The following is a 12,325-nucleotide window of genomic DNA, read 5'->3' on the forward strand; positions in this document are numbered from 1 at the left end:
GTGCCGGTTTTCCAGCCCTCCCCCTTCCCCCGATTTACGATTTTTTGACGATAAATCGGGGGAATTGGTATTGTATCGTGGCCCTAACGATTTTTGACGATTTAAAATATATCGGACGATATTTTAAATCGTCAAAAAACGATTCACATCCCTAATTGCTATTGCATTAGCTAGTTACTTCCTGATGTACCAATACTCTCAAGACAGAAGACTAACCTGCAATTACTTCTGGGAGGGTGGGTTACATTATCACTTACCCTCTTTCAATTCAATTACCCTTTCCTTTCACCAAACATCACAAAACATGCTTGGGACATTTGGAAGAGGATTGACATATGAATAAATCATTAACTGCACACCCTTGTGCATTAATGCTTCATTATTTACACAATCTAGTGCATTGTATGCAAACACCACCTTACAGTTTTGGCAGTCACATTACAGTCATTCTTCAATTACAATGGAGTAACCCAAGCTGCAGGGTGATTAAGCGACAAGATGTCACAAACCTGGTTGGCAGAAGAACCCATGAATGGCTCTTAATTCCAAGCTCCAACCCACCTCCTTCCTGATTGCATAGTGGGCAGAAATGTGAAGGGTCAATACAATTTGAAATGCTTTTTTTTAAATTTTATTTTATTTTATAAAGTTTGAAATTTACTCTTTCTAGATGTGTCAGAAGAAACAGTTCATTCAGTTCAGAAAAGTCTGTTTAATTTAGGCTTGGTCTTACAGACAACCTACTGGACAATTTTCATTTATATTTTTTTGCCCAGTCACTTTAGAAACCAGTTTCAAATTGTTGTTTTTGGCCTGGCTCACCTTCCTCTACACCTAAGTTTCTAGCCCAGTTGGAAAATGTCCCATCTAATTTTTAGGGTTTGTGGGCCCTTGGCCCAAGATGAGGATTGGTACCACCTGTGGGGAGGAGGTGAGGTCAGCTGTGGTAGGAGATTCAGTAGTATAGAGGAGTGGAGTGTCCTGCGTCACAGCCACATGATCATAGGTGCAGTAAAGGGTGTACTATGGGAGATTCCGAGGAGTGGGGTGAGAGACACAGTTCAGGGAGAACCCATAGTATATTCGCTGGACTGGATAGGCACGTACCAGAGCAGGGTCCTTCGAGAGAAAGAAGCGCTGGGCAGGCCCCGAGGAGCGGGCAGCGCAAAACAGGAACTTCTGGAGGTCCGCAGCAGAGAGACCTAAGGGGAGGGGCTGCGCAGCAAGAGAGGCTCTGGCATGGTAACGTAGGCTAACCCGCGGAGCGGGGAAGCCCAGGTGAATCTCTGAGGTAGTGACGAAAGCAACCCCAGGGAGCAGGGCTGCACAAGATAGAATCTCTAGGCAGAGAATCGAGGCACTACCCCAAGGAGTGGGGGTGCCGAGTAGAGTCCCTGAAATGGAACTCAGGCACTTCCCCGCAGAGCGGGAAGCGCAGGCACAGTCTTTGTGTAGAACGAAGACACTGCCCAAGGGAGCGGGGAAGTACTGGTACAGTCTTGTTGTACAACGTAGGCACTCCCCGAGGAGCAGGGAAGCGCGGGTCCAGTCTCCAAGCAGGAGGTGGTTCCAAGGGGCGACCCTGAGGAGCAGGGAGGCCAGTAGACTGGAGCTCTGGAAGGCGCAGAGCTAGCCCGAGGAGCAGGGGAAGCCAGGAGACGAGGTCTCACCCAAGAGCACAGCAGGGCCCCCGAGGAGCGGGTACCCGAGCAGAATCCAGACGCGGTAGAACTGATACAGGAACCACGGGTCCGAGAAGCCAGGAGCAGGTCTCAGTAGCAAAGGAACGTGTTGCCAAGTCTGCTAACAAGGGGTGAAGGAGGTGCTTAAGAATCCCAGCCTGATGACGTCATCAGCTGGGGACGCCCCTGAGGTTCCCGCCCTTGGGTCTTCAAAAGAGAGGCTGGTGGCGCACGCCTAGGAAGGCCCGGAGTCGGCCTGGGTGGTGGCGGCGGCGTCCCGGACACCATGAGAAGTCCTGGGAACCCGGAGGAATGCGGCAGTAGCGGCTAGCCTCAGCCGCGAGAAGGCCCGGAGATGAAAGTAGAGCAATACATGAAGTGAGTTGCATTGGTCGCAGCCATCTGCGACCGACGGTCATAACAGTACCCCTCCTCTTAAGGCTCCACCTCCCGGGGGTTGGGTTTTCGAGGATGCGTAGCATGAAACTGCCGGATAAGGTCTTTGCCCAGAATGTTGGCGGCAGGTTCCCAACTGTTCTCCTCGGGACCAAAACCCTCCCAAGACAGGAGGTTCTCCCACCTTTTACCATGTTTTCTTACATCCATGACCTCGTGGACTTGATACGTGACATCTGCTTCCGAAGACAATGGTTGAGGCTCTGGTGGCTTTTTAGAGAAACCAGACAGTAACAAGGGTTTTAGTAGTGAAACGTGGAAGGCGTTGTGGATTTTGAGGGAGGAAGGGAGCTAGAGTCTGTAGGTGACAAGGCCAAAACGGCAGAGCACCAGAAAGGGACCAATGTACCTGGGAAGGAAGTGAGCAGAGGGCAGCTTAAGTCGGATAAAGCGGGTGCTGAGCCACATTTTATCGCCGGGTTTTAACTGAGGTGGTTCGCGATGGTGTGCATCAAAGGCTTTCTTGGATCTTTGGGCCGCCTGCAGGAGAAGCTGCTTAGTGTTGTTCCAAAGTTGATGCAACTCCTGGGCAATTGACTGTGCTGCTGGAGAGGGCACAGACAGTGGTAGCGGAAGTGGTGGTAGAGGCTGTCGTCCATAGACCACTTGGAAAGGGGACGATCCGGTGGAGGCGGATTGATGAGAGTTCAGGGCGAACTCAGCCCAAGGAAGGCGGTCGGCCCAGTTATTCTGCCGTAAATTCACGTAGGCCTGCAGAAATTGCTTCAAGGTTCTAATAGTCCTTTCAGTTTGCCCATTGGCTTGTGAATGGTAGGCTAAGGTGAAATCCAAGATGTTGAATTTTTTGCAGAGAGACCTCCAAAAACGAGCAGTGAATTGAACTCCACGATCTGAGAGAATATGTTTAGGGAGGCCATGGAGCCGGAACACGTGTCGGATGAACAATTTAGCAAGCTGCGGTGCTGAAGGAAGACCAGGCAGAGCCACGAAATGGGCCATTTTTGAAAAACGGTCGACAGTGACCCAGATAGTGTTTTTGCCATTGGAGGCAGGCAGATCCACTATGAAATCCATTGCGATGTGGGTCCAGCACTTACTCGGAGGCTTCTGGTGGGCACAAGTGGGACAGGACTCTACATAGGCCTGTGTGCCTTTTTTCATGGTAGGCCACCAATAAAACTGCTGACATGTGGAGAGTGTTCTGGCTTGACCTGGGCGTTCTGCAGTCAAGGAGTCGTGAGCCCACCGAAGGATCCTCCGGCGTAGTTGGCAAGGAATCACCGTCTTCCCAGGTGGCACCGGAAATGTGGCGGAGAGAAGGACCTTAGCAGGGTCAATTATATGCCGTGGAGTGTCAGGAACATCTTCTGCGACGAAGGATCTGGAAAGAGCATCGGCACGGCAATTTTTATTGGCAGGTCGGTAGCGCAGCAGGAAATTGAATCACGTGAAGAAGAGGGACCATTGGGCCTGATGATTGAGAAGTATACCTGAACAGAAAACCAACACGGAGAAGGAAATCCCCAGAACCCTCTGCGTGTCTTTGGCCTGCCTGGGCTGAATGGACTCTGAGTGACTTACAGAATTGTCCCTGGATATCTGTGGAGGCAAGCTGGCACCAGACAGGTGATGTCTATTCATAGAGTCACAAAGAAGAAACCACAGGGGAGCTTCAGGCACTATTCTCAGGAGTTTGTAATCCACACAGTTACAGACCTGTTGATTGTCTTGTCCAGTAAGAGTTTAACAGAACAAAGAGAGCCATGGGAAATGGGCTACACATCCTGGGAAGCCAATCAGGGATAGTTAGGGATGATTTAATCATGCATTTGACATCACAACTTATGTAAATGATCCTTTGGGCAGTCATGCAAGTCTCTAGAACCTTCTATCCTTTTCCTGTATTTGAATGTTATCTGTAAAACAAGGGTCACTTCCTGTATCCAGAGAGATGCTGGTCAGATTGTAAGACTAAGGGCACCCAGTACCCAGCATCTCCCGAGAACACTTATATTGACTAATAAAAATACATTATACTTTTTACTGAGTCTAAGTATTCTTGTGTCCCTGGCCATAAGCATAGAGTAAGCTTTACATGATGGTTCAAACGCTGAGCACGGTGCAGATACTCAAGGTTTTTGTGATCGGTATACACTGTGATCTGGTCTTGAGCTCCCTCGAGCCAGGGACACCACTCCCCAAAAGCCAGCTTGATGGCTAGTAGCTCCTTATCCCCGATACCATAATTCCGTTCTGCTGGGGAGAAATGCCTGGAGAAGAATGAACACGGGTGTAAAGTATGAGTAGTCGAGTACTGGCTTAGAACTGCTCCTACCCCTAAATCGGAGGCGTCAACCTCAACTATGAATGGACGCCAGGCGTCTGGGTGGCGGAGACATGCACTTGGAGGAAGGTGGCCTTGAGATCTTGAAAGGCGGTCATGGCTTCCGGTGACCACTGAGAAGGGTTGGCGCCCTTGTGAGTCATGGCTGTGAGAGGTGTGGTCAGGGTAGAGTAATGGTGAATAAAAGTCTGATAGTAATTGGCAAAGCCAAGGAATCTCTGTAGTGACTTGAGACCAGTAGGTTGAAGCCAATCGCGAATACTCTGTGATTTCTGGGGATCCATCCTGAACCCTTGACTGGAAACCACGTAGCCAAGGAAAGGAACGGTCTCTTGCTCGAAAGAACACTTTTCGAGTTTAGCATAAAGCAGATTCTCCCACAGACGCTGGAGAACTCGGGAGACATCCTTGCAGTGGCTTTGTAAGTCTTGGGAGAAGACTAGGATGTCATCAAGGTACACTACCACACATTGGTAAAGCAAGTCTCTGAAGACCTCGTTCATAAGATTCTGGAAAACCGCAGGGGTGTTGCAAAGGCCAAACAGCATAACAAGATATTCAAAGTGGCCATCACAGGGGTTAAACGCAGTTTTCCATTCGTCACCCTTGTGAATATGGACCAAATTGTAAGTGCCTCTGAGGTCCAATTTGGAAAAGATTTTCGCCTCTTGAAGTCTATCGAACAGCTCTGAGACCAAAGGTAACAGGTAGCAGTCCTTCTGGGTGATCTCATTTAGGCCTCGGTAATCGATGCAGTGACGGAGGGAGCCGTCTTTTTTCCCTACAAAGAAAAATCCCGCTCCTGTGGGAGATTTAGAGGGCCGAATGAAGCCTTTGGCCAGATTCTCGCGGATGTATTCCGACATGGCCTGAGTCTCTGTTAGCGATAATGGATAGATGCTACCCCGAGGAGGCTCTGTGTTGGGCAACAAGTTGATCGCGCAGTCAGGAGCGATGCAGGGGTAAGGTGTCTGCGGCCTTCTTCGAGAAGACATCAGCAAACGAAGCGTATTTTGGTGGAAGGCCAGGAGGAGAGAGGGCCTTCCGGAGACTTGCGCTGCAGACATGAAGACAGGCCTTGTGCCACGAAGCGCCCTACACAGCCCCCTATGGGCTGGTCACAGATCACAACGGTGGCAAGCCAGGAAAGGTGGACGAACAGGAAACCTGGAAGCAAGATGGAGAGCCAGAGACGAGAACATCAGGACTAGGACTGGGACATCAGAAACTTGGAACGTGAAGAACAAAGAACACCAGGACCAGAACATGGAACCTGGAATATCAGGAACAGCGGAGAGACTACGAAGGAGCTCTGACAAGGAACAGGAACATCCATGGAGACCAGGAACATCTAACATGAAAACCATCAAGACAGGCGGAGACCACAGAGAACCTTGCATGGTGAAGAAAGCACAGATGACCGTGAGGATCCATGCGAAGGCCCCCAGGAGAACAAGGTGAGCCCTTTTATAGGGCTGGACATGGCACAGACTGATGACATCATGTATTGGGGCTGCGGGGCTTTTCCCGCCGCTGGCCCTTTAAATAAAGTGCTGAGGCTCATACCTAGAGGAGCCTGGGTCAGGCAGGAGCAGAAAGGCAACATCGGCGGCACCCGGCCGTGAAGAGAGGTAGATGACAGCAGCTTCCACGTCGCCAGAAGCAGAGCCTCAGCATGAGCAGCATCCCCGCCACGAGAAGCAGCAGCAGCGGCAGTGCAAGCTGTGAAGAGGTGGAGACCACAGCATCCCTCCCTGCTGCAGAGAAGGAATGAGGCCTGCGGCAGCATCCTGGGCCGCATTGGAGCAGCAGCAAGCAGCAGCAGTCTGGGGTGGCAGCGGTGCGGCCGTCCAGGTCGCACAGAAAGCAAGGTCCAGCAGCGACAGTGGCAGCGTCAAGCCGGTGTGGTGAGTGAGGATGCTTGCGATTAGGGCCCGCGAGCAGCGGAGTGCAACATAGATGCTGTAAGTCAATTATACCCTTCTGAAGTGTATACTGATGGAAGACAAGACAAAAGCATCAAACATGCCCACAAATAGTTCCTCAAGGAGAAGACCCAAACATATAGCAAGTGTTAGAAACACAGTATATATAATACTTGCTAAGCAGGATATCTCTATTAAGAAATTAGTCAACCTTCATACAATACCAAATGAATTGGTTTTCGTGCTGATAAGCCCTTGTGAATAAAAGGCCTTATAATCATTAGGTGACTTGGTATAATGTAATTCTTCCAGGATGGTTATCCTTGCACTTATCTTAAAATCCACTTTTGTTGATTGATACCGCCATCCCAAATAGTTCCTGACATCTTCTGACCTACACCGGGAGAGGCAGGTAACTATTTCAGAGATCAAGTTGGAGCCCTGTCCCAGCCTATATTGTCTTGCATAATCAGCCAGCTCTGTTTTGCTCAGTAATTGTGCTGCAGCATTACATTTTTTGTGACTGGTCCAGCCAGATACACTATCTGAAACCTGATCAGTGGGAGCATTACTAGATTTACACATGATCCCAGTATTAACAGCAAGAAGGACATGTATTCTTTTTATCACTCTCTGGCACTTACTTACTGTATGATAATAACTAGAAGACATCCACTATCGAAGGATACCTTATTTTTTTAAACATACGTGCTATGACATAATCCTGTGTGTGGCACCAAATGTAAACATTGGGCTGTGTGGTGGTATATTTCATCATAGAACACACAACACAACAGCAGATATTTGGTTTACTAAATTTGCTAAAATATGGTAAAAAAACAGCAAAGGCAAATAGTTTCACAGTAAATATCAGTAAGAGTAAGTAGTATAACAGCAGTAAAGTAATGCATAAGATTTATAGAAAGATACCTCCCTTATAAGGCTCTCTATTGCAAATCAACATATCTGTAAAGAAATCAAGACACAGCAGGTCTGGAAACCTCATGGAATGGCTAACAGTGCTCTCTCTCTGGGAATATAAAGGACACTGTTAATTGCAATTAACTTTATATTCTCATTTTCTGGTTCTAGTCCAGATTTTGTAAGTTCAGTTGTTCTTATTTAGAACTTACAACTTCAGCAGATTTATGTCTTGAGCTGTGGTCTTGCTTTGAGATATTCTATTACTCCATGAGTCGCAGACAGTTCAGACACTGAGCTTATCAAACAGTGAACAGATGTTTTCTGTTCCTGTTTCCACTTGTTACTTATTTAAGCAGACTAAGAAAAAGGAAAAGACATCATGCTGTAGTACCATGCCTAATGACTCTATATTAAGCTATGCAATATATTGATCCACATTTATTCATTTATTTATTGGTGATTGCTTTGTTTCACTATCCCAACTGCACATACAAAGTTCTTCCAGTCCAATTTTTCACTAACTCCCTATATAGCCTTCCACAGAATGGGAGGAGAGGCTGAATGGGATGGATAAATTGATAGACCACAGGGCAGAGGCAGATAAGAGAAGAGAATGATATGGATTGTAGAGATAAAGATATAGAAAAAAGTGCAAAAATGAAGAAAATAGAAAGTTAAAATGGAGAAAGGAGATGCAGAAAAGAGAAAAAAAATTCACACACAAGTTTTAGAAATTGATGAAAAAATATTAAAATGTATGCAAATACACCATATATTGCAGCAGAATTTTAAAAACGTTGTTAAAGAGTTTTATAACTTTTGCCACGGAATCTAACCCTGAGCTACTTCAGGAAACTAGTGGTTGGGTCTATAATCCAGCCATTGAAATGCCAGTCCCTATTTAGGGACCATGGATTGTGACTCTTCAGAACTGGGAATGCATGCAGCCTGAATCTCACTTATAGTTGTCACTGTTGTGCCATGGCTGAGATTCCATCCTCCAGATTCTAACGTGGCCTTCACAGCAGGCCAGGCTCTTGTATGCCGAACAAGCACAAACCAGGGCCAAGAATCAAACTCAAGTCTCCTGTATTAGGCCAGGCCTTAAATTGCAGTTAGTGAACTTCAGCCATCATGTAATACATTTAAAACTGTTCTGAATTTGGTTTTGCATGCTTTGTGAAAAAGTTAGCTGCAGATTGTAGTGTGCTCATGCCTGGCAGTTTTCTTCTTGTAGGAAGAAGAGAGACGTTTACTTAAGATGGAGGAAGAGCGCGCGCAGATGGAGAAGCTTCAAAAACAGCGGCAGACCAAGGGCATGCTGGACAATTCTGTTCGTTTGAAGATGAAGCGTCTTGCCAGAGAACAGCAAGAAGAACTTGCCTTAGACATGAAAATCTTAGACCAGCTTCTTCAAGATACCAGTGATGACACGCAAGAAAAACTACAAAGGAAAGTATGCACTAAAATGGCATTTTGCTTGCCTGTGTTTTTATCTCTAATAAGCTGGGCATTCTATTATTCAGATATTTTTATACTGATTTGATCTGCCAAATATAGATATAAACTTCAAGTGGCACCTCTTCTATTTCATTACATATAGATTAGTTGGAAGAGTTTGAAAATGACTAAAAACCTGCTTGCTAATATTTGAAATCAACAGATTCCTTTTTGAGATTTCTTCTTATACTATGTTAGTGTTAGGATAAGTAAGTGAGTGGACCCTTTGGCCGAGGTGAGAGATGGAATCACCCCGGGGGAGGAGCCCCGCTGGGCCTCACCGTCGGGAGGCAGAGCCTCGGCTGCGGGATGGGGATACAGCAGACGTAGAGGTGGAGATGTAGAGGGTGACCCCTGGAGTTGGGCCACTGAACGGCAGCACCCTGCTGACGTCAGTCTTGCTTGAGACGAGAGTCAAAGGAGAAAGCACTACCTGAGGAGCGGGGGTGCCGGGAAATGCAGTCACTGAAACACACTGAATCAGTGGTGGAGAATGCAGGGAGGTTCCTTGGTGGAAGAACAAGGTAGTGATCCGCAGAGCGGGGTACACCAGCGAGGGTTCCCCAGATGAAACACTGTGTGGGTCTGCAGAGCAGGCGGGGACCCGGAAGTGAGTCCTCATGGCAATGGTCCACAGAGCGGGGTACACCGGCGAGGGTTCCTCAGATGATACACGGCACAGGTCCGCAGAGCAGGGGAAAACCTGGAAGTGAGTCCTCATGGCAATGGTCCGCAGAGCGGGGTACACCAGCAGGAGTTCCTCAGATGAAACACCGTATGGGTCTGCAGAGCAGGGGGGAACCCGGAAGTGAGTCCTCATGGCAATGGTCCGCAGAGCGGGGTACACCGGCGAGGGTTCCTCAGATGATACACGGCACAGGTCCGCAGAGCAGGGGGAAACCTGGAAGTGAGTCCTCATGGCAATGGTCCGCAGAGCGGGGTACACCGGCGAGAGTTCTTCAGATGAAACACCGTATAGGTCTGCAGAGCAGGGGGGAACCCGGAAGTGAGTCCTCATGGCAATGGTCCGCAGAGCAGGGTACACCGGCGAGGGTTCTTCAGATGAAACACCGTATGGGTCTGCAGAGCAGGGGAGAACCCGGAAGTGAGTCCTCATGGCAATGGTCCGCAGAGCGGGGTACACCAGCGAGAGTTCCTCAGATGAAACACCGTGAGGGTCTGCAGAGCAGGGGGGAACCCAGAAATGAGTCCTCATGGCAATGGTCCGCAGAGTGGGGTACACCGACGAGGATTCCCACGTAGCAATCAGAACAGTGATCCAGAAGTGGTACTCATAGCGATAGGAAGTAAGCAGAAGTTCCATAGAAGGCCTTAGGAGAAAGGCAGACTGGGAACCGGGTGAGAGGCCCTCCGAGTGGATAGCCAAGAGACGAAGGGGGCCCCCAAGGAGCGGGTACCCAGTAGTCTCACACCACGGAAGCAAACCAGAACAAGCTGAGTAGAAGCTGGAACAATAGCAAGTGAACTCATTGCCAAGTCGCCAGCTGTCTGGGCAGGCCGGTTTAAATATTAGACCAGAGTGACGTCATCGGGTAGGGACGCCCCCGAGGTTCCCGCCATGACGTGGTTAAAGCTGGTCGGGAAGCGCGCACGTGTGGAACCCCACGGGTAAGATGGTGGTCGGGAGCTTCCATGCTGCTCGGATAGGCCCGGGAAAGGAGGCCAGAAGGTCGGTGGTAGCTGGCCGAAGCTGCGAGTTTGCCCAACGGAGCCAAAGTTGTGAAAAGGGAGGTGAGCAATGGCGGCCACAGCCGTCTGTGGCCGCGGAGCGTAACAGTTAGGTGTCTGACAACTGAAAAGAGAAATATAATCATTTGTTATCTGGGAAGTTTTATATTTTTTTCAGCATTCAGTTGAAATTGATCATCTCGGAAAACTCATAAGTATTAGTAGTTTTGCTAGTCAAGATACTATGATAACAATTAATAATCTCAGACTACTGACACTACAGCTATGTTTCTGGAGTGGCTTATTGCTATTACAGTAATGTTAGACATGACTGCAAATTTATTTGACTTGACACTAGTGTCACAAAGTGGGGGTAGTGAACCCTTGGCTTGCTATTAAGTTATACAGCCTATCTTGTGCAAGATCTTCTGCCTGACCAGCCACCTCTCCCATGGGTTGAGCCTAGTTTCTGGCCTCCAGCAGGGCTTTCCAGGCTAGGTACAATGAAGGTAGAAGCAAGCAAGGCTGAGATCAGGGCAGGCAGAGAGCAAAGCAAAGTTAAAGTCCAGGCTGAGGTAAGAGGAATGAGAAATCAACTCTGGGGGAGAAACATAACAGGACAAACAGGCGCAGGTGGGGAAGGAACACACAAACTCTTATGCCTCATTACTGATTATAAGGGTAATAAAATCATTTCCATAGGTAAGAGGACAGTATTCTAGAGGACAGGATTATATATGTGATCAACAATACATCTGTGCTATACTCATAGCTTGGGTGATCTCTCACATATAACACATTCTGTAGAATTCCTTCAACTACTGAAGGCATGCAAAGTTAGAAGAGCACATGAATAAAAAATGCAGGGCAAATACATGTATAGTTTTGCTTTGATTATTGTTGTAAACCCCAAAGATGAAAACTACCCATAGTGTTTGTTCCAATTCGGGCAGGTTAATTATTGCCTCTTATCTGTCAGAATGAAGTTACCTGAAACTAACTCTGTTGTGCCCTAACAGACCATTCCCTGTATGTACCTGGATCAGTCCAGACAGTGGGTTATATCCCCCGACCAGCAGATGGAGTCAGAACAGAGTTTGAGAGCGTCAGCATATAGAGTAGTGCACCCTCTGCTAGAGCTCAGTATTCTTCTGACTCCAGCAGATGTGAGTTGGGGGGATCCACTAGCTCCCCCAGATTGACAGGGTTTCTTCATTTTTGGTTATTTCTTTATTTTTCTCCACAGTATTTCCCTGTCTTATGTTTCTCTTCATTTTGGATCCTTAAAATTTAAAAAAAAAAAAAAAAAAGACTTTTCAATTTTTGAGGAGGTGTGTGGCTGTGGCTCTGCCTTCTCTATTCTGTACTCCTTTCCTCTTCCGTTGGGGTAAGTGGAAGTTTTTTGAGTTTCTTTCTCCACAGGTTTGCTTCTTTTTGGTGGTGCCCCGTGGATGCCGGTGGTTCCGGCCGCTCCACGCGTCGTTTGTGGGTCCCGCGGTTCGCAAGCTCCGCCCGCGGGTGTGTGCTCAACTGAAACGGGGGTTTTCCCCCGCAGTTCCTGGATGCCTTTGGCGGGTTGTTAGGGCCATTCCAGGCCCCCCCGCGGCACTAGCTCGTTTTTGGCCCCCCCCCCCGAGGCTTTTTTCCCGATGCTGACATGCCGCGGTCCTCGAGGTGTGAGGCCTGCGGCGAACCGGGGAATTAATTTCTGAGGGAGGGGCTTTGTGAGCGGTGCTTCCCCGACGGGGAAGGCACCCTGCAGTCCTCCGGTGCGATTTCGGACCTGCCTCCTCCTCAGCCCTGGCGGCGCGGGCCGGCCACGACGCCGCCTTTGGCGGGAACGG

At 48.5% G+C, this 12,325-nt stretch overlaps 1 protein-coding gene across 1 annotated transcript in view; it reads left to right on the top strand.

Annotated features, from left to right (window-relative positions):
• The window catches only part of CFAP53 (cilia and flagella associated protein 53), a 132,207-nt gene that overhangs the window by 76,962 nt on the left and 42,920 nt on the right, over positions 1-12,325 (top strand). Inside the window, exon 5 of the mRNA XM_029580124.1 lies at positions 8,530-8,748. Within this exon, the coding sequence (XP_029435984.1) occupies positions 8,530-8,748 (219 nt within the window). The remainder of the gene's footprint in view (positions 1-8,529; positions 8,749-12,325) is intronic.

This window comes from Rhinatrema bivittatum, chromosome 1, assembly GCF_901001135.1.
Source record: "Rhinatrema bivittatum chromosome 1, aRhiBiv1.1, whole genome shotgun sequence".
Lineage (NCBI taxonomy): Eukaryota > Metazoa > Chordata > Amphibia > Gymnophiona > Rhinatrematidae > Rhinatrema > Rhinatrema bivittatum.